The following is a 21,972-nucleotide window of genomic DNA, read 5'->3' as shown; positions in this document are numbered from 1 at the left end:
CTAAGCAGCCTGACAACATGTAGCCTTTTTTTTTTTTAATGGAGATATCCCATCTCCTAGAACTGGAAGGGACCTTGAAAGGTCATCGAGTCCAGCCCCCTGCCTTCACTAGCAGGACCAAGTACTGATTTTGCCCCCGATCCCTAAGTGGCCCCCTCAAGGATTGAACTCACAACCCTGGGTTTAGCAGGCCAATGCTCAAACCACTGAGCTATCCCTCCCCTTTCCCCCCCCCCCCGCCCCTTAGTATCTCTGAATGATGGCACTTCTAGGGCATATGCAAACGCAAAACTCCATGTCTTTTGTCCTTGGAAAAGGTCTATAAAGTGTTTATAATGGGTTTCCCTCCTTCCCTGCCCACCCGATTTCTGAGCTCAGTTCAGCTATGTCGACATTCGCGTCCCAGAGAAGCATTCAGCATGTAGCCAGCACATTGCACGGCTTCCTGTGTTTGTGTGGGCAGCCTGCCAGAAAGCAAGGGCATTCTCTCCTGGCGCTGGAGCCGTTGCTGGTGTTGCGGAAGAAAATGGAAATCTTGGTGCCATTCATCCCTGGGGTTAGTGAGACACTTTCCGGAGTGTCTTGATTATTTAATACCCTTTGTTTGCTGCCAGAGCTTTAAATCAAGCCCTCGGAGTGTAGTTTCCCCACCATATATCCTTGGTGTCTCCGTGCAAGACGCCAGTCCCTGGAAGGGAGCAGAAGTGATCTCCTTGGGTCCTCTTTGTCTGCTGAAGGAAGTGGCTCTCCTTCCTCCCCGAATCATATTGTCCCCAAGTACTTAGCCAGCAAATAGGGAGAGGGAACATTCTGAGTGGTTAAAGCACAGGGCTGGGAGCCAGGTGATGAGTAGAGGATGGCTGGATTTGTAGTTAAGGCCCTGGTTTGGGATATTTAGCTGTGGGACATAAATGGCTCCCATGACTGTAGTATCTGAGCACCTCCCACTCTTTAATATATTGATCCTCACCGCACCCTTATGAGGCAGGGCAGTGCTGTTATCACCATTATATAGGTGAGGACCTGAGGCACAGAGCGGTCAAGTGTCTTGCCTAAATCACACGGGAAGTCTGTGGCAGAACAGGGAGTTGAACCTAGGTCTCCTGAGTCTGCTAACCACAGGACCATCCTTCCTTTACAGGAGAGCTAGGTTCCGTTCCGCACCTCTAGTGCAGTGTCCTCGGGCAAACCGTTTTTAATCTACCCTGTTCCTAAATTGCCTGGCCGTAGAATGGAGATAATAATACTCCTTCCATCACAGGGCTTTTGTGAGAATAAATTCATTGAGGCTGATGTGGTGCTTAGATACTACCTCAGTAGATCTGCTACCCCAGAGAAGTGTGGTCAGTAGACTGGGGCTCAGTTTTCATTCGTGGCTGTGCTATGGATTCACTGTGTGACTTCGGGCAGGTCCCTTAATCCCGCTGGGCATCAGTGTCCCCCATCGTTAAAGTGGGGCTAACAATCCTTGCGCCCTTTTATCAGAACACAGAGATAGCTGGATGAAATGTGCTATGTATTATCTGTGTTCTGTTCCTGGCATTGCCACGGATTGCCTAGATGGCCTCGCGTGAGTCACAGGCCGTCGTTTTCAAAAGCAGCTCCCGATTTTGGGTGCCTGAATTTTTCAAAATGCCGAGCGCTTACAACTCTTGCTGAAGTTAGTGGGAGCTGTGGGGCTGAGTGCCTCTGACAAGCAGTCCCTAGGGATTCTCCAGTCGGGCACTCAAAAATGGATGCAACCCAAATGCCTACTCACTTCTGGGCCTCTCCTTGTTTACCCATCTGTAAAATGGAGAGCACAATCTCCATAGGGATGTTAGGAGGCTTCTTTCATTCATATTTGTAAAGCAAAGCATCTTGGGATGGATGGCAATGGACAGTGTGACGATTGCTAGACTAGGTTACCTGCCCTCCCTAGAGTTTCAAAACCTCTCAGTAGGTAAAGTTACCATGGACACTGATAGTTCCCAATAGTGTCTAGTATGGTTGGGTGCTTGGTATGGCCACTTCTGTGACATGTGTCACCTCCTTGGCCTGTAACCTTCCATTCTGATAGACCATTGGGGTATGTACAGTACTGGGTCAAAGCATGTTCTTTTCTCTTCGTAACTTGTAGACCACGCTGAGTTAATGTACTGTACGTGTCTATTGGGTCGTGCTAGCGTGTTCCACAGTTCCACCCAGGCTTGTTGGTTAATCATGTATGGCATATTTTTGGTATGTTTCTTCATATACCAAAAGCAAACTGATACTTTGAGACTGAATGGTGTTAGTTTTAGGTCAAGAGGAGAACAAAAAATAGTCTTGATGAAAGAGCAGAATCTGTGTGTCTTCTATAGTAATCTGTGATGGGATGAGCACGCAGCCTAGTTGTCCATCTCAGCAGACAGCAGAATACTTAATAGCGTTGCCAGGTATCCGGTTTAACATCCGGTCGAAAAGCTACCATCTGGTAGCTCTGGTCAGCACTGCTGACTGGGCCGTTAAAAGTCCGGTTGGCGGGGGGCTGGCAGGCTCCCTACCCGGCTCCCTTGGGCTCACCGGAAATGGCAACATATCCCTCGGCTCCTAGGCGCAGGGGCGGCCACGCAGGGCTCTGTGCGCTGCCTCCACCCCGAGCCCCGACTCCGCAGCTCCCATTGGCTGGGAACCATGGCCAATGGGAGATGCGGGAACGGTGCCTGCGGGCGGAGACAGTGTGCAGAACCGCATGGCCACGCCTCCGCCTAGGAGCCGAGGGACATGTCGCCACTTCCGGGGAGCTGCCCGAGGTGAGCGCTGCCAGGTGCCTGCATCCTGAACCCCCTGCCCCAGCTCGGAACCCCCTCCCACACGAACCCCTTGACCCCAGCCTGGAGCCCCCTTCTGCACCCCAAACCCTTCATTTCTGGCCCCACCCCAGAGCCCACACCCCCAGCCCAGAGCCCATACCCCCTCCCATGAGTGACTGAGTGAGGGTGGAGGAGAGCGAGTGACAGAGGGAGGGGGGATGGAGTGACCAGGGGGTGGGGCCTCAGGGAAGGGGTGGGGCAGGGACGGGGACAAGGGTGTTTGGTTTTGTGCAGTTAGAACGTTGGCAACCCTAATACTTAGAGATTTAAAGATGCAGCATGCAAGAACAGAGTCCTACGAGCAAAATACACCACATTTTTACCGTCAGCATTTAACAAATGATTTTTCTCTCATTTACTTTAATGTAAATCTGGATTAACTCCGCTACAGTTGGTATTGCAAACACGAGAAGAATCATGCCCGTCTTTTGGTAATGATCTATTGATCAGCATCTCTGTCATGAAGTGTTTTTCCTTGTTTTGCAAGAAAGAATTAAAAAAAAAACTCACCCATCTGACTCATGGCAGTGTCTTTTTTAAAGTGTGCTGGACAAGACGCAGTCGTGAACAGTCTGACCTGTTTGACCTCACCAGTCAATTAGAAAGGTACATGGTGATCAGCCCAATCTGAACAGACTAGGGAATTGGAACTGTAGCTCACTTAAAAAGGTTGCTGTTGTAAGATACAAAATGAGATGCCACCAAGAGGGACTATTGATCTAGGGGGAGGAGGGTGTTGATGAAGGATGACTGTGTTAAAAAAGGATGATGGCTGGCCTGAGAAATTGCTTGCAATATTTGAGCTTTTCCTCAGCGTGCTGTCAGCAAGATACGGAAGAAGGGAAGAGAAAGTGGGTCAGTTAACAAACACACTGATCTTGTGAGATAGCAAACAACTTTCAGTATCTGATGTTAACTGAGAGCAACTACTGCTGGGGCCATATTGTTTCTTCAATTGCCAAGTGCCTCTTGTCTTTAATGAGGATTGACACCCCCAACTCTTCACCCCCAGCACACAAACAGGTTTCAGGGAGTCACCATCACCCCTCTTTTCCTTATGGCGAGATGGGGGGGGAGGCAGGTCTTGAACTTTTTGGACTCAAAACTCTTCTGTTGTAACATAGTCACTTATGGAAACGGCTGAGACCCACTGACCTAAGTTATAAGCTCTTCAGGGCAGAGATAGTGTTTGTACATCATTTAGTACAATGGGGGCCCCGATCCGTGACTGTGGGACTTCTAGGCACTACTGAAGAAATAATAAGACCACTTTGGAATTTCAGCAAGTGCAAACTGCAGCTTTCCACATTCATAGCAGAGTTCATCCCCCACAGCCACGTTACACCCGTGTTCTGGGTGTTCATGGAGCCTGATCCCATTCAGATCTATGGGAGTCTCTCCACGGATTTCAGCGGGTATTAAATGAGGCTCATAAAGCCCCATATTGCATGGATTGTAGCGTTCTCAGAGACCAGGCTGAGATGATCAAAGCTGGGTAGGGGATTTGGATGCCTACTTCCCATTAATTTCATTAGGAGTTGGGCATCAAAATCCCTTTGACAAGCTCAGCTCACAGGCCTGATTCTGCATTCTGTTACATCAATTTGGTGCTGTTTTTGGAGGCAATGGAATTACAACAGCATAGAACTGGTGCTCTAAAGTAGAGATGCAGGCCCTAACACTCTGTCTGGGACCATTTCTGGCCCCGGTGAGAAATGAAAGATGGGAGTTGCTCTCACTGGAATGTCTTCGTCAGTGTCGGATCAAAAAAGTCTTTTGGGAGGATACAAAAAACTTTGTGGGGACACTTTTTTGCATCATGAAAAATTTAAATTCAGAATGGGAATTTTAGTGTGTAGGTTGTTGTGTGTATTTTTTTTTAAGTGCCTACCTCCCCTTTTCCTGTGGAGAACAAGAGTTAGAAAGGGAAAGAAAAACAATTCCTGAAAAAGACACCCCCTCCCCCTCCAAAAAAATTTCAAATTGAAATGAATAAATCTTGTTTTGATTTTTAAAAAAAATCCTGAGAACTGTTTTTGTTTTTTTTTATGGGGAGAGGGAGAGGACAATTCCTCCTTTCCCTCCCCCTGCCCCCCCCAGACCATATCTTTTTTCAGTCAGCCTTAGCCGGAAGTGCCTCCATTAAAATCAGTGGGGATGCTCTCAATTTCCACTGGTGTAGCTCACATCTGCACTGTGCCCCTTCTATGCCATCTACACAAATACTCATCTGAAGGCACAATCTGGCCCTATGTGAAAGCAAAAAAACCAAACCAGAGCAGCATTTTTCATCGGCATTAGGCTTTCCTCCTGAGAAGAGAAGTTCCCTTTCTGAGCCAATTACAAATCTTCCAGATCCTCAGCTGGTGTAAACAGACAACTCCATTGATGTCAAAGGAGCTGTGCCAGGTCACACCTGAGGATCTGGTTCATTTATACCTAGTCACTTTAATGCCTGATAGAAAGCAGCATTTAAAGTGTGCATAATTGAGCTGCTTTTTAGAAGCAGCCTTTTTATGAGTCCCACTTAAGTGTATAATTCGGTCCGTTTGGTTGGCCGTTCAGGGTAGCCCTTTCCATGTAACAAACTAAAGAACACTGAGAACTAAACTGTATGTTATGGAAGGTATAATGCAAGCAGAAAGCCCAGCATGTGTCAGACCTGTGGCCTGAAACGTCACTTGCCTTAGTTTATTTGAACCTTTTTGTTTTCCATTAGCCTTGACCTGAGAGGTCCCTGGAATTTTTCAGTCCTGATGAATCTAGAGACGGGTTCTGCCTTTTGGAAAAAGCAACAGAGAGTCCTGTGGCACCTTTAAGACCAACAGATGTATTGGAGCATAAGCTTTCGTGGGTGAATGCCCACTTCGTCGGATGCAGGCATTCAAGCAGTGGACATTCACCCACGAAAGCTTATGCTCCAATACATCTGTTAGTCTTAAAGGTGCCACAGGACTCTCTGTTGCTTTTTACAGATCCAGACTAACACGGCTACCCCTCTGATACCCGTTCTGCCTTTTGTTACGTATGGCTCACATTTCCAGAAATTGCTGATCTCTATGGAACCGCAAGAGCTGTCTCATACACTAGTGTGTATATTACTAACTATTCCATCAAAGTTAATGGAGTTACACTAGCGTAAGAGGAAATTCAGGCTGAACATAATTTATTGGAACAGTTTCTACTACTTCTCTTATAAATATGCACGCAGGGGGTGGATTTTAAATCATGTCCTTTTCCAAATCATTGGAAGGTGATATGTCTTTTTTTTTTTTTTTATTATTGTTGCCTGTTCAAGCTCTCACTTTATGCTCATAGTGTGAAGTAGTCAGCAGGGTGGTTTATGTACTGGGTTTCTCTATCTGAGTCACTGAAGCCATAGCTTTGATTCCTGGTTGGGTTGCATCATTCTTTGGAGGTAGATGGAGTCCCATGCAGTTGCAATGTGTGTGTCATTTGAAACACGTCATTTTTAAAACAAAGCATCATTCCATCCAAAGTAGCTCATTTGAAATTTTGTCATGTGTACTTCTCTAGGGTGACCAGATGTCCCGATTTTATAGGGACAGTCCCGATTTGGGTTTTTTTTCCTTATATACACTCCTATTACCCCCCACCCCCTGTCCCGATTTTTCACAGTTGCTGTCTGGTCACCCTAGTACTTCCATGTAGCTAAGAGTTTGCATGGTTAAATACAAGCAAGCAGGCTGCCCTGGTGCAAGCAGGCTGCATGTGTATTGCTTAGCAACCTGATCTGTGAGCCCAACTAAAGTGCTTTATCTTGTAACCCTGAGTCAGGCACATAATTCTTACTTGTGTGAATCCCACAGAGGTCAGTGGGTTTGCTCATGACAGTCAGGCTTGCAAGACTGGGCTCAGTTTGCATGCAAATGTTCAAAATGTTCAGTGCTGAAGAAAACACAGACCTACAACCCCCAAAAGCCCATAACTCCATGCATCAAAAATACAGGTGCATCATTTTGGGCTCACCCATCTGGAAGCTGCTTTGGAAAACATGAGCAGCATGTTCCATGAGTGTAGGAATTTGCACCAGTGAGCTTTGCCAAAATGTACTCCCTCCCTCCAGTGTAGCACAACCTGCTGTGCACCGGGCTGCTGCCCTCCACCCCAGAGATGGCTGCATTTCCATGAGGCTGTGTGCACTGTAGTTTGTAGAACAAAACTAGAATGTTATAGGTACCCGGCTGGAAAGAAGATATAAATTATTAACAGGGAGGGTAATTAACCACTAGAACAATTTACAAGGGTTGTGGTGGATTCACCATCCCGGGCCATTTTAAAATCAAGATTGGATGTTTTTCTAAAAGATCTGCTCTAGGAATCTTTCAGGGACGTTCTATGGCCTGTGTTACACAGGAGGTCAGTCTAGATGAGTGCACTGGTCCCTTGGGGCTTTGGAGTCTGCAGTATTGTTATACTTTTCATTGTTTGACTTTCTTTCAATCCAATCCTGCAGGTTGTATAAATATACATACGTGTTGTAAGATTTTAAAGTTAGCACCATTTCTCCATTCATTGCTGCTGTTTTGAACGCTGCCCCAGCCCTGGCCCCCAAAGCTTGTGAAAATAAGATTTACAATAATATTTTTAACAGTTCCGTAGTATACAAAACTCCAGCATCCTGGCAGGTCGCCCGGAAACTTGCGGAAAGTTAATGCTGTTGACTCTTTAAAAGGGGAGAGTTTTTTCCGCTTGACTCCTATTGCTTGTTAAGCTCTCCAGGCCCAATATGTTGCTCCCTGCTGCTTGAAAAACAAGGAAAGTCCCAATTTTAGCAAGATTAGTTAGGGTGGTTTTCTAACTAAGCCACATTTTGGGGGGGGGGGGGGGGACGGACCAGTGATTTGTATGTTGGTTAATTACACCGTCTCAGCGTATACACGGGCTAAGGTCAGCATGGAAAAAAAGGGTGAAGCTCCTCATGGAAATCTGTGGTCTGCATTCAGTGGTGCAGTAAATAATTATTTGTAGTTTGAGGCCTCGGTGTACTTGGTGCATGCCCCATCCCCACCCCCCAAGAAGAGATGGTCCCAGCCCTGAAGAGCTGCTGATCTAAATAAACAAGGGTGAGTAGGAAAGTGTTGGTAAGAGAGATGCAAGTGGCACGCTATTGCAACACGCACTAGTTTGATGTTCAGCAGGGCCCTGATCCTGCAGTATACGGAGTGCCACCTTCTCCCGTTGGCCTCAGTGGAAATTGATGGTGCTTGTCCCCTCGTAGGAGACATCCAGCCCCTTGCAAAGTCAAGCACTGGGCGTGCAAAATGGTCAAGATTGTGATGTCAGCTACAGTGCAAATCCATCGTTGCTGCATCTAAGCCAGTGTACCGCCATTGTGAAGTTACTTCTGGTTTACACTCAGAGCTGAATCAGACCCTCACATATTGCACCAGGGGCTGAAGGATGGTGGTTTACAACAACAGGGTCGCTGAAAAGCTGACCTTTCCCTGAGCTGAAGGAGGGCCGAGTTCACGCGGCTGTTGCTTTGGCAGGAGGCATTTCTCCAAGGCTGGGAGACTACAGGCCAGTAGTTTGTCAGGAGTGCTGTAAGAGATTTACAGTGCAGGCAGCATTCACTGGCCGTCAGAACGGTGGAGTGGGAGTCAGGAGACCGGGGTCTATTCCAAATGCTCACTGACTTTGGGTAACCTGCCAGCACTTGAAAGCTCTAACGAGGGACTCTGGTGAGAGAGGTCTAGGGAAATGCTGTTACATTTCACTGAGATACATTGGAATAGGAGAGAGGTGTAAAAGACCACTGTAAAATAGCAATATTGTGCTAAAAAACAGGGATTGGGCGCTCCTCAACTGGGACAGCTAGTACGTCTTGCTGGGAATCTAGCAAAAAAGCAGAATTCGCAATCCAATTCTAAGGGCATCCATTTTCATAGTTAAAAAATGTTGAAATAGAAAACATGAAACCCATATATGTTTGCATTGCTATTTACTCCATTGCACATGGATGCTGGGTTGTTATTGTGGGGTTGCTTGTGAGAAATAAACTGTGGGAGCTTGATGGTTTGTATTAGAGGAAAGACCTCAAAGTGAAAGGTCACAGGATCACTTTTTCAGGCATGCATCTGTCTGAGTTACTTGCATGCGCAGGTGTTGTATAAATTGCGTATTTTCATGGGCAGGTGTCCAGGTGTGTGTCTAGCTGCCCATTCAGACAGATGATAATGCTGTACATGCAATTGTGGTACTTGTGTGCACCAACTAGGTGCACACCTTCATTTCTGAAAGTGTGACGTGGACTTTGCAAACAGAAACGAAAAAGAAGTAGGTCAGTTTTTGCCCCTTTCCAGCTAAGAAGTGAATTCAAATCCCATTGAAGTCAGTTTGAGTCTTTCCATTGAATTCAATGGGAATTGGAGCAGGCCCTAAGGCAGGTCCATTTATCTGAGACCAGTTCATTATTCTCTGGTAGAGATATTAAGCTTTTCCATGTCCCTCACTTACGTCTGTCTTGAAAGGTTATAGAACATGCAGTCCTCGGTGGCTTTATAATCTCAGATTAAACAGGGCTGTTGCTCAGATAGGAAGCAACAACAGCAAAGGAATAACACATGTAGTGACCCATGTAAATTTCAGAGTATTTTGCTGGTTTCTTATCTGTCTCCCTTCCTGCTTGTTTCTCTCCAAATAGGTTGGGTAAATATCCTAGTGCTTGCCAGCATGAAGGTCCAAAGACTCAGATGTTTTTGAATGAATTATTTTTAGGTCAGATCTTGAAGTCACCCCTGTATCTTTCATGGTTCTTTTAGGAATTGTGATTTTTTTATAGCTTTTTTTAATCAACTTGATGCTCTGGGAGCTTTCAAAGCTCCTTTGTGTTACTGGTGGAGCATCTTTCCTAATAGATGATGCGTAAGGATCCAAAATAATTGTCTGTTGCCCGACACCCAAACCTCCCATTGACTTTAATGGAAGTGTTACCTGTGCAAGGACTGCAGGATCAGATCCCTGGGAAAAAAACTCTTCTGTATATTTAGTGAGATGCTGATTAAATGGAAGTCTCTCTTGCATATTTTATCAAGCTATCAAGGACTAAAGCCTCTGGCCAAGATTTTTTTAATTTAAGAAATAGGTACCTCAGGTTATGTCCCTAAATCCAGCAGCTCCCAATGAAGTTTGGGTACATATCAGTTGACTTCAGTGGGAGCTACCTGGGTGCTAAGTGCATCTAAAAATTAGGTGTGTAAATGGTGTCTATGGACTTAGAAGCATGGCTTTAGACACCTGTGTACCTGATCTACTTCCACTTGGTCTGTAGGAAGTTTGCTGTTGCCATAACAGGAGCAGAATTTTGCCCTATGGGTTCAGTCTTGCCCTCTGTAAAATTCTCAGGGCTTACTGCTGTGAACAGAGATAGTCCTATGCATTTGTTCCAGCTCTGAGCGAATGCTACGTGCTGGATTTAAAAAACATCAAGCTCTGTATTTGTCTGAGAGGGTTTGGGGACAACTGGAGATGGGTGGAGGGGAGAGATATTGGGAGAGGGAGTCTGGGACTGCTTTTAAAACTGTGTGTTCTCTGGTACAATTTCCCTCCACATACAATCAGCTGCTCATATTCGGGCTTCCCCCTAGGAGGAGGCAGCTGTAATAGGGGAGGATGGTCCAGTGGTTAAGCCAATAGGCTAGGACCTGGGAGACCTGAGTCCAGTTCCCTGCTTTGTCATAGAGTCCTTCCCAGTTATTTCGTCTCTGTGTCTCTGACACGTGTACCTCACAGGGATGTTGTGAGGATAACTACATTCAATATGGTGAGGTGCTCTTATGTTACAATAGATAGGTAGTCTACATTCGGTGGAAGAGGGTTGCTTTGAAGCCTGTGGATGAGAAGTATGTTACAAAGTGGGTAGGTATCATTATGTCCATTTTACAGATGGGGAAATGGAGACTCAACAAGGTGAGTAGCTAAAGTTTGTGTACAAAGTTGAGACTATACCTCTGGGGTGGGCAGAGGAGTCTAGACTGCTTGTCCGATTCCTATCAAAATAAATTGCCTGCATAAACAGGGCAAAAAAGGAAACCCGTTTGATAAAGAGCGAGCCAATCAAATATTTGCATCGATAGCTGTGTTGGAGTACACCTGTAAATTGTGTCTGTATTATTATTGCAGGGTGGACACTTGTGAGTGGAGGTCGAGGTGTGAGTGTCCGTGACCGGTGGAATGGAGGCCTGATGTAAATGCAAACATGGGTAAGAAGTGGGTCCCACTGGAGCAATTAAGCCTCTCTCTAATAGGTTACTGTGGCTTGGTGAACCTGACAAAACAGCCCAGAGCAGGAGAATCTGCAGAAATAGCTTTGATCAGCATTAAATTGGTTTGTTCTCTTGCCTTCCAGTCAAGAAAAGAGTCCCAAGTGAAACACTGCTCTTGGTGTCTTTGTGGTATTGTGGGCAAGTCACTTCAGCTTTCTGTGCCTCAGTTTATAATGCAAGCTCTTGGGGCAGGGAACTTTCTTGCTATATACCTGTACGACACCTAGCACAATGGAGCCCTGATGTCAGATGGGGCCTCTAAGCCCTATTGCAGTGGTTCCCAAACTTTAACAACCTGTGAACCCCTTTCACGAAAATGTCAAATCTCGCGAACCCCCTCCTAAAAATGAATATTTCCAGGGATTTTTTTCCCTTTACTTGAGTATAAATTATAAAAGCAGTGCTCTTGGAAATATAAAATTTGTTTTTATGACCTGCTTATTACACACTATTTATTATTATTATTTATCATTACAATATTTTTATTACATTATGAAAATGGCAACACTCTTCCAAGATCTCTCTTTCGTAGCTTGTATCACTTTGAATAAGCCTGTTATAAAACAAGGCTCCTATGTTTCATCAAGGAGTATCAGATGGGAAACAGCATGAAGGTATTTAAGAAGCCAACTCAGAGTTCCTCCTACACAAGCATTCGGGTCTTGAGCAGTCCAGGCAAACAACGCACGTTACAATTGTCGGAGAATAACAGAGTTCTCCGACACAACAAAGCTTAAACTTGTTCTTCATAATAATTTTAAAAACAACACTAGCTGCCTATTTCATTTTAAAAACAGCACAAAATATCCACCTCCATTTCTTATAAGGAGTCTTGAAGTTTAAATCTCCTCAGTGTGATAGAGATGCTTGCTTTGATCTGCTTAGCTCTTGGAAGTCCAGGGGCTTCGGGCTGCTGGCCCCGTGCTGCCCGGGGTCCCTAGGGACAGCTCTGTCCTCCATTAGGGAATTTTTTTCCTGAGAACCCCCTGTAACATTTCACGAACCCCCAGGGGTTCACGAATCCCAGTTTGGGAACCACTGCCCTATTATAATGCTAAAAAGTAATGAATTGGCTAGTGAATATGTGCATCACTGCCCTCTACTGGATGGAATCTGCTCAGTTGTGTGTCCTAAGCCTTATATTGCTAATGGAGATCTCCCTTTCGCTCAAGTAGTAGGAGTCTTTAATTTTGGAGGTGGAGGATGATCCCAGTTTTATACATGCTGTAGCCATGAAGTTCCAAGTGGCACAGTGAAGTTTTAGGCAGCCATGATTTTGTTACTCTGATACATTGCATACTGACCATGTGTTTGGTGCTGTATGGGGGACATTTTAAAAAACGGTTAAGGGAGTTGGGCACCTGGTCCCACTCACTTTCAGGGGCATTAGTCACCTAACTCCCTTAGTCTCCTTGGAAATCTCTACCTTCCATGTAGAGAAAAATCACCACATCTCCATTGAGGAGCTTGCAATCTAAAATCATTGCAGGGAGCTGAGACGTAGCTAGAACACTCAATATTCTTGTGGCACCAATGTGTGTATCTGTGTCTCTGGGCAGTCAACCACTCAACGGCTTCCCAGGAAAAGTGAGTTTTAAGGAGAGTTTTGAATGAAGAGAGAGGAAGCAACCCTGAGCCATGCTGTGGGCTCCTTGGCTTGGGATAAAATACTTGTTGGATGTCATTTATGGGCTTGTAACTCCAAAAACCCAAACAAACCAAGTACAGTAAAGCTCTTTTCAAAGAGCATGCTGTTTCAGTGAAAAAGATGGACAGAGCTCTTCGTAAATGATGTGTAAGTGGGACAGTTTACCAGCAAATGCATCCAATAATAATCCTAACAGTAACAGGATTTCAGCCCCTTTTCTCCAGGATTGTTTTATTTCTCCAAATCAAAACAGTTCAATGCAGATCAAGCATCTAAACCAGGTTCTGTCTTCTGCAAGTCACACACTCTGACCTCGGGCTGTCCTTAGTATTTCCCAGGAGGACTGGTTCTGAGTCATATGCTCCCATCATGTGACCTCTGGAATCATTCCCTTCACCTAGGGAAGTGGGTTATACCTGGCACAGGTGAGGCTGAGCTCCACCCTCGTAAAGGGCTAGCTCCCCAATGACAAAATGATCTAACTAATGTGGGGGAGTAGAGGTCCTAGGACAGGGGTTCTCAAACTGGGGGTCAGAACCCCTCAGGGGATTGCAAGGTTATTACATGGGAGGGTCGCGAGCTATCAGCCTCCATCCCAAACCCTGCTTTGCCTCCAGCATTTACAATGGTGTTAAATATATTAAAAAGTGTTTTTAATTTATAAGGGGGGGTCACACTCAGAGGCTTGCTATGTGAAAGGGGTCACCAGTACCAACATTTGAGAACCACTGTCCTAGGAGATTGATTGGCCTTTCATTTGTAAATCTTCACTGTATAATCCAGCTCAGGACAGAATTGGGAGTGATTGAAAATCATCAGGGCTGGTTGAAATTTGAAAAATGTTTCATTTGTCTTTTCCTCTCATTTTGTCTCCTTCCCTCCCTTTCTCTCCTCCCCGCCCCATTTCCCCATTGGAAAAGGGAAATAAAGGGGAGGAAAGCATCATCCCCCGCCCCTTTTTTGCTTTTTCTGTCTTTTTGTCTTTGCCTTTTGTTCCCACAGGAAAAATAGGGTTGGGGAGAAGGCATTAGCTTTTAAGTAAAAAAAAATGTTAGTGTGTGTGTGTGTGTGTGGGGGGGGGGGGGTTGGAAAAAAATTTTTATTTTTAAAAAAATTTGGGGGGGGGGGGGGAAATTCAGACAAGTGAAAATGTTCATTCTTTGCTATATTAAAAAAAAAAAAGTAGACAAAAAATGTTGACCGGCTGTAGTTGTGACTTTCTGATGATTTTTGTGTCTTAATTGGCCAGCTATTTGACTGCTTCCCCTTTTAACTGGAATCTTGGGGAGGGAAAGGTGTGGGCTAACCCTGGGATTAGATTCCTCTTCAGTGTGCGAACGTGGCTGGGTTCCCTTTCACGGTGACCTTCAGGACTCTGCTGGGTGTTCCGTGCCTGCGGCTGCTTTGATCTGTCTGCCTGGGTCTGTGCATACCTCTCGCGTATATGAACTTTATTGTAACATAGGTGCGCTGTCCACACAAAGGCAGTTAGAACTGCCAGGCTGCAGTGGACAAGAACACCATGTGAGCATAACTCTGGTCTCAGCGGCCCAGTTGTTGGGCGAGATGGGTACAGGATGTGCAGTATATATTACTGCCTCGCTGAGATGTTACTTTTGCTGCCCCATTTACTTCCCTCTGAGAGTCGCTAGACTAAAGGCGTTTAGGTGAGGATGCACTGAAACTGCAGAGAGGGGAAGGGAAGATTAATGTTTAATCTACAGTGTGTGGGTGGTTTTTAGTCTACAGCAGGCGGGGTTTTAAAGAATAACTAGAAAACACATTGCTTCTTACCCAGGGTCTGAGCATTGTGATCAGACCCCAGCAGTACTGTTTAACACAGCCACATCTCCAAAATCTTGACCTGGATTTCCTTTCAATTTAAAAGAAACAACCACCCCAGATCCTTTACAAGGAAGATCGTTAGCACAAATGAGGTCTTTGCAATGTGATCAATAACTCAGATTTCACCATAACCCCATTTTCCTTGGGTAGGTGCTTCAAAGAAGTAGCATGGCCCCGTAAATAGAGCAGAGGACGTGAGGCCAGAAGATCTGGTTTCTCTTTTGGCTTTGCTATGTACGTACTGTGTGACCTTGGGCATATTACTTAATGTTCGTGCCCCATTTAGCTCCATGCTAATGATATGTGAAGAATGGATATTTGCGTAGACGGCACAATAAAAATATGACGTATCATTAGTTATTAACCTTTCAGAGGCATTTCAAAGAAGACAGTGTGGCCTAGCAGTTAGAGCAGGGCTTGGGGGACTTCCACTAGAAATGCACTTGTGTAACTCAGGGCAGAAATTTCTATATCCAGTTCTTGCCCCGGAGAGGTCACTCAGGCCCTGATTCATCATTGCCCAACGACCCCTCCGCACCAGGTAGCGTAACCCACAGACTTCTACTGCAGCATTTTATTTTATGTTTGTTTGTTTTCGAGCCCAAAGAGGGGGAGAGAAGCAGCGGGGAGGGCACATGACCATAAGAACAGCCATACTGGGTCAGACCAAAGGTCCATCTAGCCCAGTATCCTGTCTCCCGACAGTGGCCAGTGCCAAGTGCCCCAGAGGGAATGAACAGAATAGGTAATCATCAAGTGATCCACCCCCTGTTGCCCATTCCCAGCTTCTGGCAAACAGAGTGCTAGCAATCTGGTTCCATTTTGGTTTAGGTGGAGCCCATCCTTCCTGTATAGGCTCCCCCTTTCCCAAAAGTTTCTCCAGTTCCTAATAAATCTAAACCCCTCCTCCCAACACCATCATCTCATCCACACATTGAAATCCTGCAGTTCTGCCTGTCTAACTGGCCCTGTGCGTGGAACCAGAAGCGTTTCAGAGAGTGCTACCATGGAGGTCCTGAACTCTTACCTAGCAGCCTAAACTGGCCTCCAGGTCCTCTCTCTTATCCTTCCCTATGTGATGGTACCTACATGTACCACGACCACCGGCTCCTCCCCAGCATTACACATATGTCTATCTAGATGGCTCAAGAGATCCACAACCTTTGCATCAGGCAGGCAAGTCACCATGCGGTTCTCCTGGTCATGGCATACCTAGCTGTCTGTGGTTTCTAATGATCAAATCGCCCGTAACTATTACCCGTCTCTTCTTAATAACTGGAGTTCCCTCCCCCGGAGAGAGATCCTCAGTGTGAGAGGATACCACAACATCATCTGGAAGGAGGTCCCAACTATGGGATCATTTCCCTCTGCTCCCGTTGGATGTTTTGGTTCCCTGAGGCTTTCATCCTCCTCAACAGCACAGCGGCTGTCAGACCGGGAGTGGGACTGTTCTACTGTGTCCCGGAAAGTCTCATCTATGTACCTCTGTCTCCTGTAGTTCCTCCAGTTCAGCCACCCTGGTCTCCAAAGCCCGTACACGGTCTCTGAGAGCCAGGTAATCATACATGCTGCATTGAGTGCAATAAACTGGATAGCCCCCACTCTGTTGCTGGACTTCTGCCTGGATTCTCTTATTACTCCTGCAGCTTGTTCCTTTGTTGATGTTCGGTTTTTATCCGGGGGTGTTTTTGGTCTTAAGTTTAAAGAATGTTAAGTGTATCTAGCCCCCTCACAAAACTCCCATTAGCCGCTCCTGTTCGCTAACTCCTCTGGTGGCTTAGGAGATGGCTTTTTAAAGCCCTGGTCTTCCTGAGTAGCCCTGCCCCCTGGTTAAGGGTTGATGGGTGCTAAAGGGCTTAGGGGTCAAAGCCTCATTAAGAAGCTCTCAGCCTTGCCTAGGTCTCAGCACATGGTTCCCCAAACAGACAGACCACATGGTATATTTCAGTCAAGCAACAAGCGCGCGCTCCCCCCCCCACAACAAACTTACCCCAAGGGTCACATAATCGCTCCTCCTTCACCTGGAGAACTCCTTTGCAAAAGTCCCCCCCTCCCACCCATTAGCTGCACCTGTTCACTAGCTCCATGGATTTTAGTTTGACTCCTCTGTGTCACTGCACATGGGCAGGGGCAACTGAGTTAGAAGGTCCCAGAGACATCACAAGGAGGGGGAGTGATAGTTATTGAACATGCTTCATAGCTGTTGCTGAAGCTTTGAGGATAGGTTTCTGTGGAGGGCAAGCAGTCTAGCACAGAGGTGGGCAAACGGCGGCCCGTGGGCCGCATCTGGCCCGCGAGATCATCCTGCTTGGCCCTTGAGCTCCTGGCCGGGGAGGCTAGCCCCCGGGACCTCCCCTGCAGCTCTCAGCTCGCCATGCTGTCAGCGCTCTGGGCAGCGGGGCTGTGAGAGCCGCCGGCCTGCCCCGGTGCTTTAGACTGTGTGGCAGTGTGGCTAGCTCCGGCCAGGCAGCGGGGCTGCCAGTCCTGGTGTTCTGAGTGGCATGGTAAGGGGGCGGGGAGCAGTGGGGTTGGATAAGGGACAGGGGATCCTGGGGGGCTGTCAGGGGGCAGTTGGATAGGCGTGGGAGTCCCGGGGGGCCTGTTGGAGTGGGGGTGTGGATAGGGATCGGGGCAGTTAGGGGACAGGGAGCAGGGGGGTTGGATAGGGGGTGGGATCCCGGGGGGGCGGTTGGGGCAGGGGGTCCCGGGAGGGGGCGGTCAGGGGCCAAGGACCGGGGGGGTTGGATGGGTCGGGGGGTCTGAGGGGGGCAGTCAGGGGGCAGGAAGTGGGAGGGGGCGGATAGGGGGCTGGGGCCAGGCTGTTTGGTGAGGCACAGACTTCCCTACCTGGCTCTCCATACAGTTTCACAACCCCGATGTGGCCCTCCGGCCAAAAAGTTTGCCCACCCCTGGTCTAGCAGGTTCCACACATTCACCACCTGAGCAGTCTGAGAGGGGGAGGTTACAGATATAGGGCTGGTCTTAGGGGTCCCCCTGGTGACCACCCAGGGTGCCATGGTCGGGGGAGGGGGGCGCTGTACAGCAGCGCAGAGCTGGCAGGGGAACGCCGCAAATTTGTAGAGGCAACACGTGTGGGGTGCCCAGATTTCTCCCTGCTTCCTTCCAGCGGAGGTATGGGGGAGCGGCAACACACAGATACTGCTCCCCCCGCACATTCTTCCGCACCCCCCAGTTGGTTGTGGGGGGGGGGGAGCGAGGAGCAAGTGCTCCATCCAGAGAGCCCACAGGGGCCAGGGGTGATGGGGGGTGGTGAGCCCATGGGGGCCAGGGGAAATGAAGGGGTACCATGCCCAGCAGGGCCAGGGGCACCAAAATACAAGTTCGCCCAGGATGCCACTTTCCCTAAGGCTGGACCTGCTCAGCATAAAACCAAAAGGAGCCTGCTGTGAGGGCTGCGTCTCCATACCTTTTCCGCTTTGTATACAGGCAGCCGTTTCCTAACGCCCACTGGAAACCATGGAGAGAGTTGGCTGTTGGCTCAGGGACAGTGATTGCTGCTGACCATGAGGTTCTTTGCACTGTGGAGATTCTGAGGTGTTTGGTGGGGTACTGAGAGGCTGCCATTCTCCTTGGTTTCAGGAGAATCCAGGTGACACACACGCATCTTTTTTTTAAGGCACGTGGTAGGACTGAGACCTCATCTGTGTGAGAAGATCAGAGAGGAGTGGGTCTGTCTATGCAGCCTAAAGTATAGAAGTGTGTGTTCTCAGCTGAAACCTTGCACTGAAATGTGCATAACAGCATCAAAGTGGGGAAGTCCATAGAAAGAACACCGACCATCTTACTGCCTAATAGCTTTTGGTTATAGTGATTCATATGTTTCCAAATACTATTTACAGTGGGGTTTGTGTGTAGGTAGGTACTAAATGTTTGTTTTTGTTTACTAAGAAATTGACTCTTTGAAGCTGACTGGGAACTGTCAACCCCTCCAGTCAGGGTTTTGCATATCCTAGCTTGGAGGTTGAACTCTGTGTAGTTCTGCCTTCCTGAAAAGGCAGAACTCTGGCCTTGTGCTTCAGCAGAGAGGTGAGCCAGGTGCAGAAAAAGGGAGCGTAACAGTTATTCATCATATTACCCTAATAGCCCCTTGCCACTTACGTGAAGGTGGCACAAAATGGGTGCAGGCAGATAGAAATCCCTCCCTCTGCTACTGCCAGGGAATGCTCTTGGTGCAGGAGACCCTCTCAGTTGGCTCCGCCAGCTCCATGCCACTTTTGGGTGCAGGGGGTTTTCCATGGTGGGCTGGCATATGGTCAACTGATAGGGGTGGGACTGGGGAGCACATCTGATGGATTTCATCCCCTTGCAAAGCTCCTTAGGGGCTGTAGAAGCAGGGTGGAATCTGAGGGTTACTCCAGTCCGTGCCGGGGGCTGCACCAGCCCCTGCGACAATTAATAAAGCAGGCACAAAATACCTCCCCTTGTCCCTGCATCGGAGCCCACAAGAGTGCAGCATGAATCTACCCCTTCATGTTTCTCTGCTTCATTTTCCCCATTTTTAAAATTGAGGCCATGCCTACCTGTTCTTTGTAAAGGGCTTGTTGATCCTCCTGTGGCAGGAGCTATAAAAGTGCAGAGGATTTGTAGGATTTGTTCCACTTGTCCCGTAACTTTTCTTGCCTTGTTTGAAAATAACGATATTTATTTGTGTTAAGACAAGCACTTCCTGCCTCCCAGATCCTGCACTCCTGAGTCATCCCGCATGTCTCGTGCACTCCAGACTCCCACTGACTTCAACCAGGAGTCCGGGATACCCAAGCAATGCAGGATCAGCCCAGTAATGCTGTATTTGGGACAGCCGTTGCCTTGGCAACAGATTATGAACTCACAGACCCAGGACTGTGGCTTCACTGTAGCATTGAGCATTTGGGGAAGCATGGCTGGGAGGGAGAAAGAACCCTTTATGAGAGCACAGAAACCTTCAATGGTATCAGAGGGAGCGCAGGAAAATAACCAGCCAGCTATATTTCTGTGTAAACATTTTCTTCTTTCAGGTTTGCTCCACTGTCACATTCCTTCTGTAAGGACCTGATCCTGCCTTCATCCCCCACTCAGAGCTCCCACAGAAGCCTGAAGGGCCTAACTTGAACCTACAAAAGATAGACTGTTGCAAACTTGCCCATTAGGCCCTGATCCGGCAGGTTACTTAAGTAAGGGTGTAAATCCTATAGGATCCCTTAGTTTTTATAGAGTAGTCCTGAGTGCCATTTGATGTCTCTTTCTGTGTTTCTAGTAGGGCTGTCGATTAATCGCAGTTAACTCACGCCATTAACTCAAAAAATTAATCGTAATTAATTGCAATTTTAATCACTCTATTAAACAATAGAATCCCAATAGAAATTTATTAAATATTTTTGATGTTTTTCTACATTTTCAAATATATTGACTTCAATTACAACACAGAATACAAAGTGTACAGTGCTGTGTCTGGTGCTCACTTTATATTATTATTTTTGATTACAAATGAAATAGTATTTTTCAATTCACCTCATACAAATACTGTACTGCAATCTCTTTATTGTGAAAATGCAACTTACAAATGTAGATTTTTTTGTTGTTGTTACAGAACTGCACTCAAAAACAAAACAGTGTAAAACTTTAGAGCCTACAAGTCCACTCAGTCCTACTTGTTGTTCAGCAAATTGCTAAGACAAACAAGTTTGTTTACATTTACGGGAGATAATGCTGCCTGCATCTTTTTTACAGTGTCACCTGAAAGTGACAACAGACATTCGCATGGCACTTTTGTAGCCGGCATTGGTATTTACATGCCAGATATGCTAAACATCCGTATGCCCCTTCATGCTTCATCCACCATTCCAGAGGACATGCTTCCATGCTGATGATGCTCATTTAAAAATATTAATTAAATTTGTGACTGAACTCCTTAGGGGAGAGTTGTATGCCTACTCTCTATTTTACCTGCATTCTGCCATATATTTTATGTTATAGCAGTCTCGGATGATGACCCAGCACATGTTGTTCATTTTAAGAACACTTTCACTGCAGATTTGACAAAACACAAAGAAGGTACCAATGTGAGATTTCTAAGGATAGATACATCACTCGATCCAAGGTTTAAGAATCTGAAGTGCCTTCCAAAATCTGAGAGGGATGAGGTGTGGAGCCATGCTTTCAGAAGTCTTAAAAGAGCAACACTCCGATGCGGAAACTACAGAACCCGAACCATCAAAAAAGAAAATCAACCTTCTGTTGGTGGCATCTGACTTGGCTGATGAAAATGAACATGCATTAGTCCGCACTGTTTTGAATCATTATTGAGCAGAACCTGTCATCAGCGTGGATGCATGTCCTCTGAAATGGTGGTTGAAGCATGAAGGGACATATGAATCTTTAGCGCATCTGGCACGTAAATATCTTACAACGCCAGCTACAACAGTGCTATGAGAACACCTGTTCTCACTTTCAGGTGACATTGTAAACAGGAAGCAGGCAGCATTATCTCCTGCAAATGTAAACAAACTTGTTTGTCTAAGCGATTGGCTGAACAAGAAGTAGGACTGAGTTGACTTGTAGGCTAAAGTTTTCCTTTTTTAAAAAAATTTAAATGCAGGGTTTTTTGTACATAATTCTACATTTGAAAGTTTAACTTCCATGATAAAGAGATTGCACTACAGTACTTGTAATGGGAGAATTGAAAAATACTATGTTTTTTTTACATTGCAAATACTTGGAATAAAAATAAAGTAAGCACTGTACATTTTGAATTCTGTGTTGTAATTGAAATCAATATATTTGAAAATGTAAAAACATCCAAAAATATTTAAATAAATGGTATTCTATTGTTTAACAGCGCGATTAATCGCACGATTAATCACAATTAATTTTTTTAATGGTTTGACAGCCCTAGTTTCTAGATATGCCTCCAATCCTCATGGTGTGGTCCTCTGTATCCTAGCTTTGTGTGCCTCTGCGTAGCATTAACACGGGCAGGTGTTCACTCTGTGCTGTTAATGTTTAACTGAGTTGGAGCCGTGAAGGCTGGGCTACCTTTCATTTCAATTCCTTGGAACTTTCACTCTGTGCAGAGGGATTCCAAATGGGGTTGCCCTGTGGTATAACTACTGCTTTTTCATACAGAGATTCATTAATCTGACTGTCTCTAGGTCATTTTACAGATTTTTGAGGTGGGGGTGGGTGTATTGAAGTGGTGAATAGCTTCATCTCTCTAAATAAAAATACCTATCTCTTTTTATCTGTACATTTCAAAGTGCTTTACAAAGGAAGTCAAGTATCACTAATCCCCATTTTACAGATGGGGAAACTGAGGCACAGGGTGGTGACGTAACTGTCAGGGTGGTTAAACACTGGAATA

At 46.3% G+C, this 21,972-nt stretch overlaps 1 protein-coding gene across 2 annotated transcripts in view; it reads left to right on the top strand.

The window, feature by feature from the left end:
- LOC112117962 (mitogen-activated protein kinase kinase kinase 3-like) overlaps nucleotides 1-21,972 on the top strand; it is a 112,810-nt gene that overhangs the window by 18,646 nt on the left and 72,192 nt on the right. For both annotated transcript variants that reach the window (XM_024216099.3, XM_024216098.3), the window contains exon 2: nucleotides 10,980-11,059. In XM_024216099.3, coding sequence (XP_024071867.1) covers nucleotides 11,056-11,059 — 4 coding nt within the window. In that variant the 5' untranslated portion in view covers nucleotides 10,980-11,055. The remainder of the gene's footprint in view (nucleotides 1-10,979; nucleotides 11,060-21,972) is intronic.

The sequence above is a fragment of the Terrapene carolina genome, unplaced genomic scaffold (genome assembly GCF_002925995.2).
Source record: "Terrapene carolina triunguis isolate 2854851 unplaced genomic scaffold, T_m_triunguis-2.0 Scaffold111, whole genome shotgun sequence".
Lineage (NCBI taxonomy): Eukaryota > Metazoa > Chordata > Testudines > Emydidae > Terrapene > Terrapene triunguis.
This window is presented reverse-complemented; position numbering and strand designations above follow the sequence as displayed.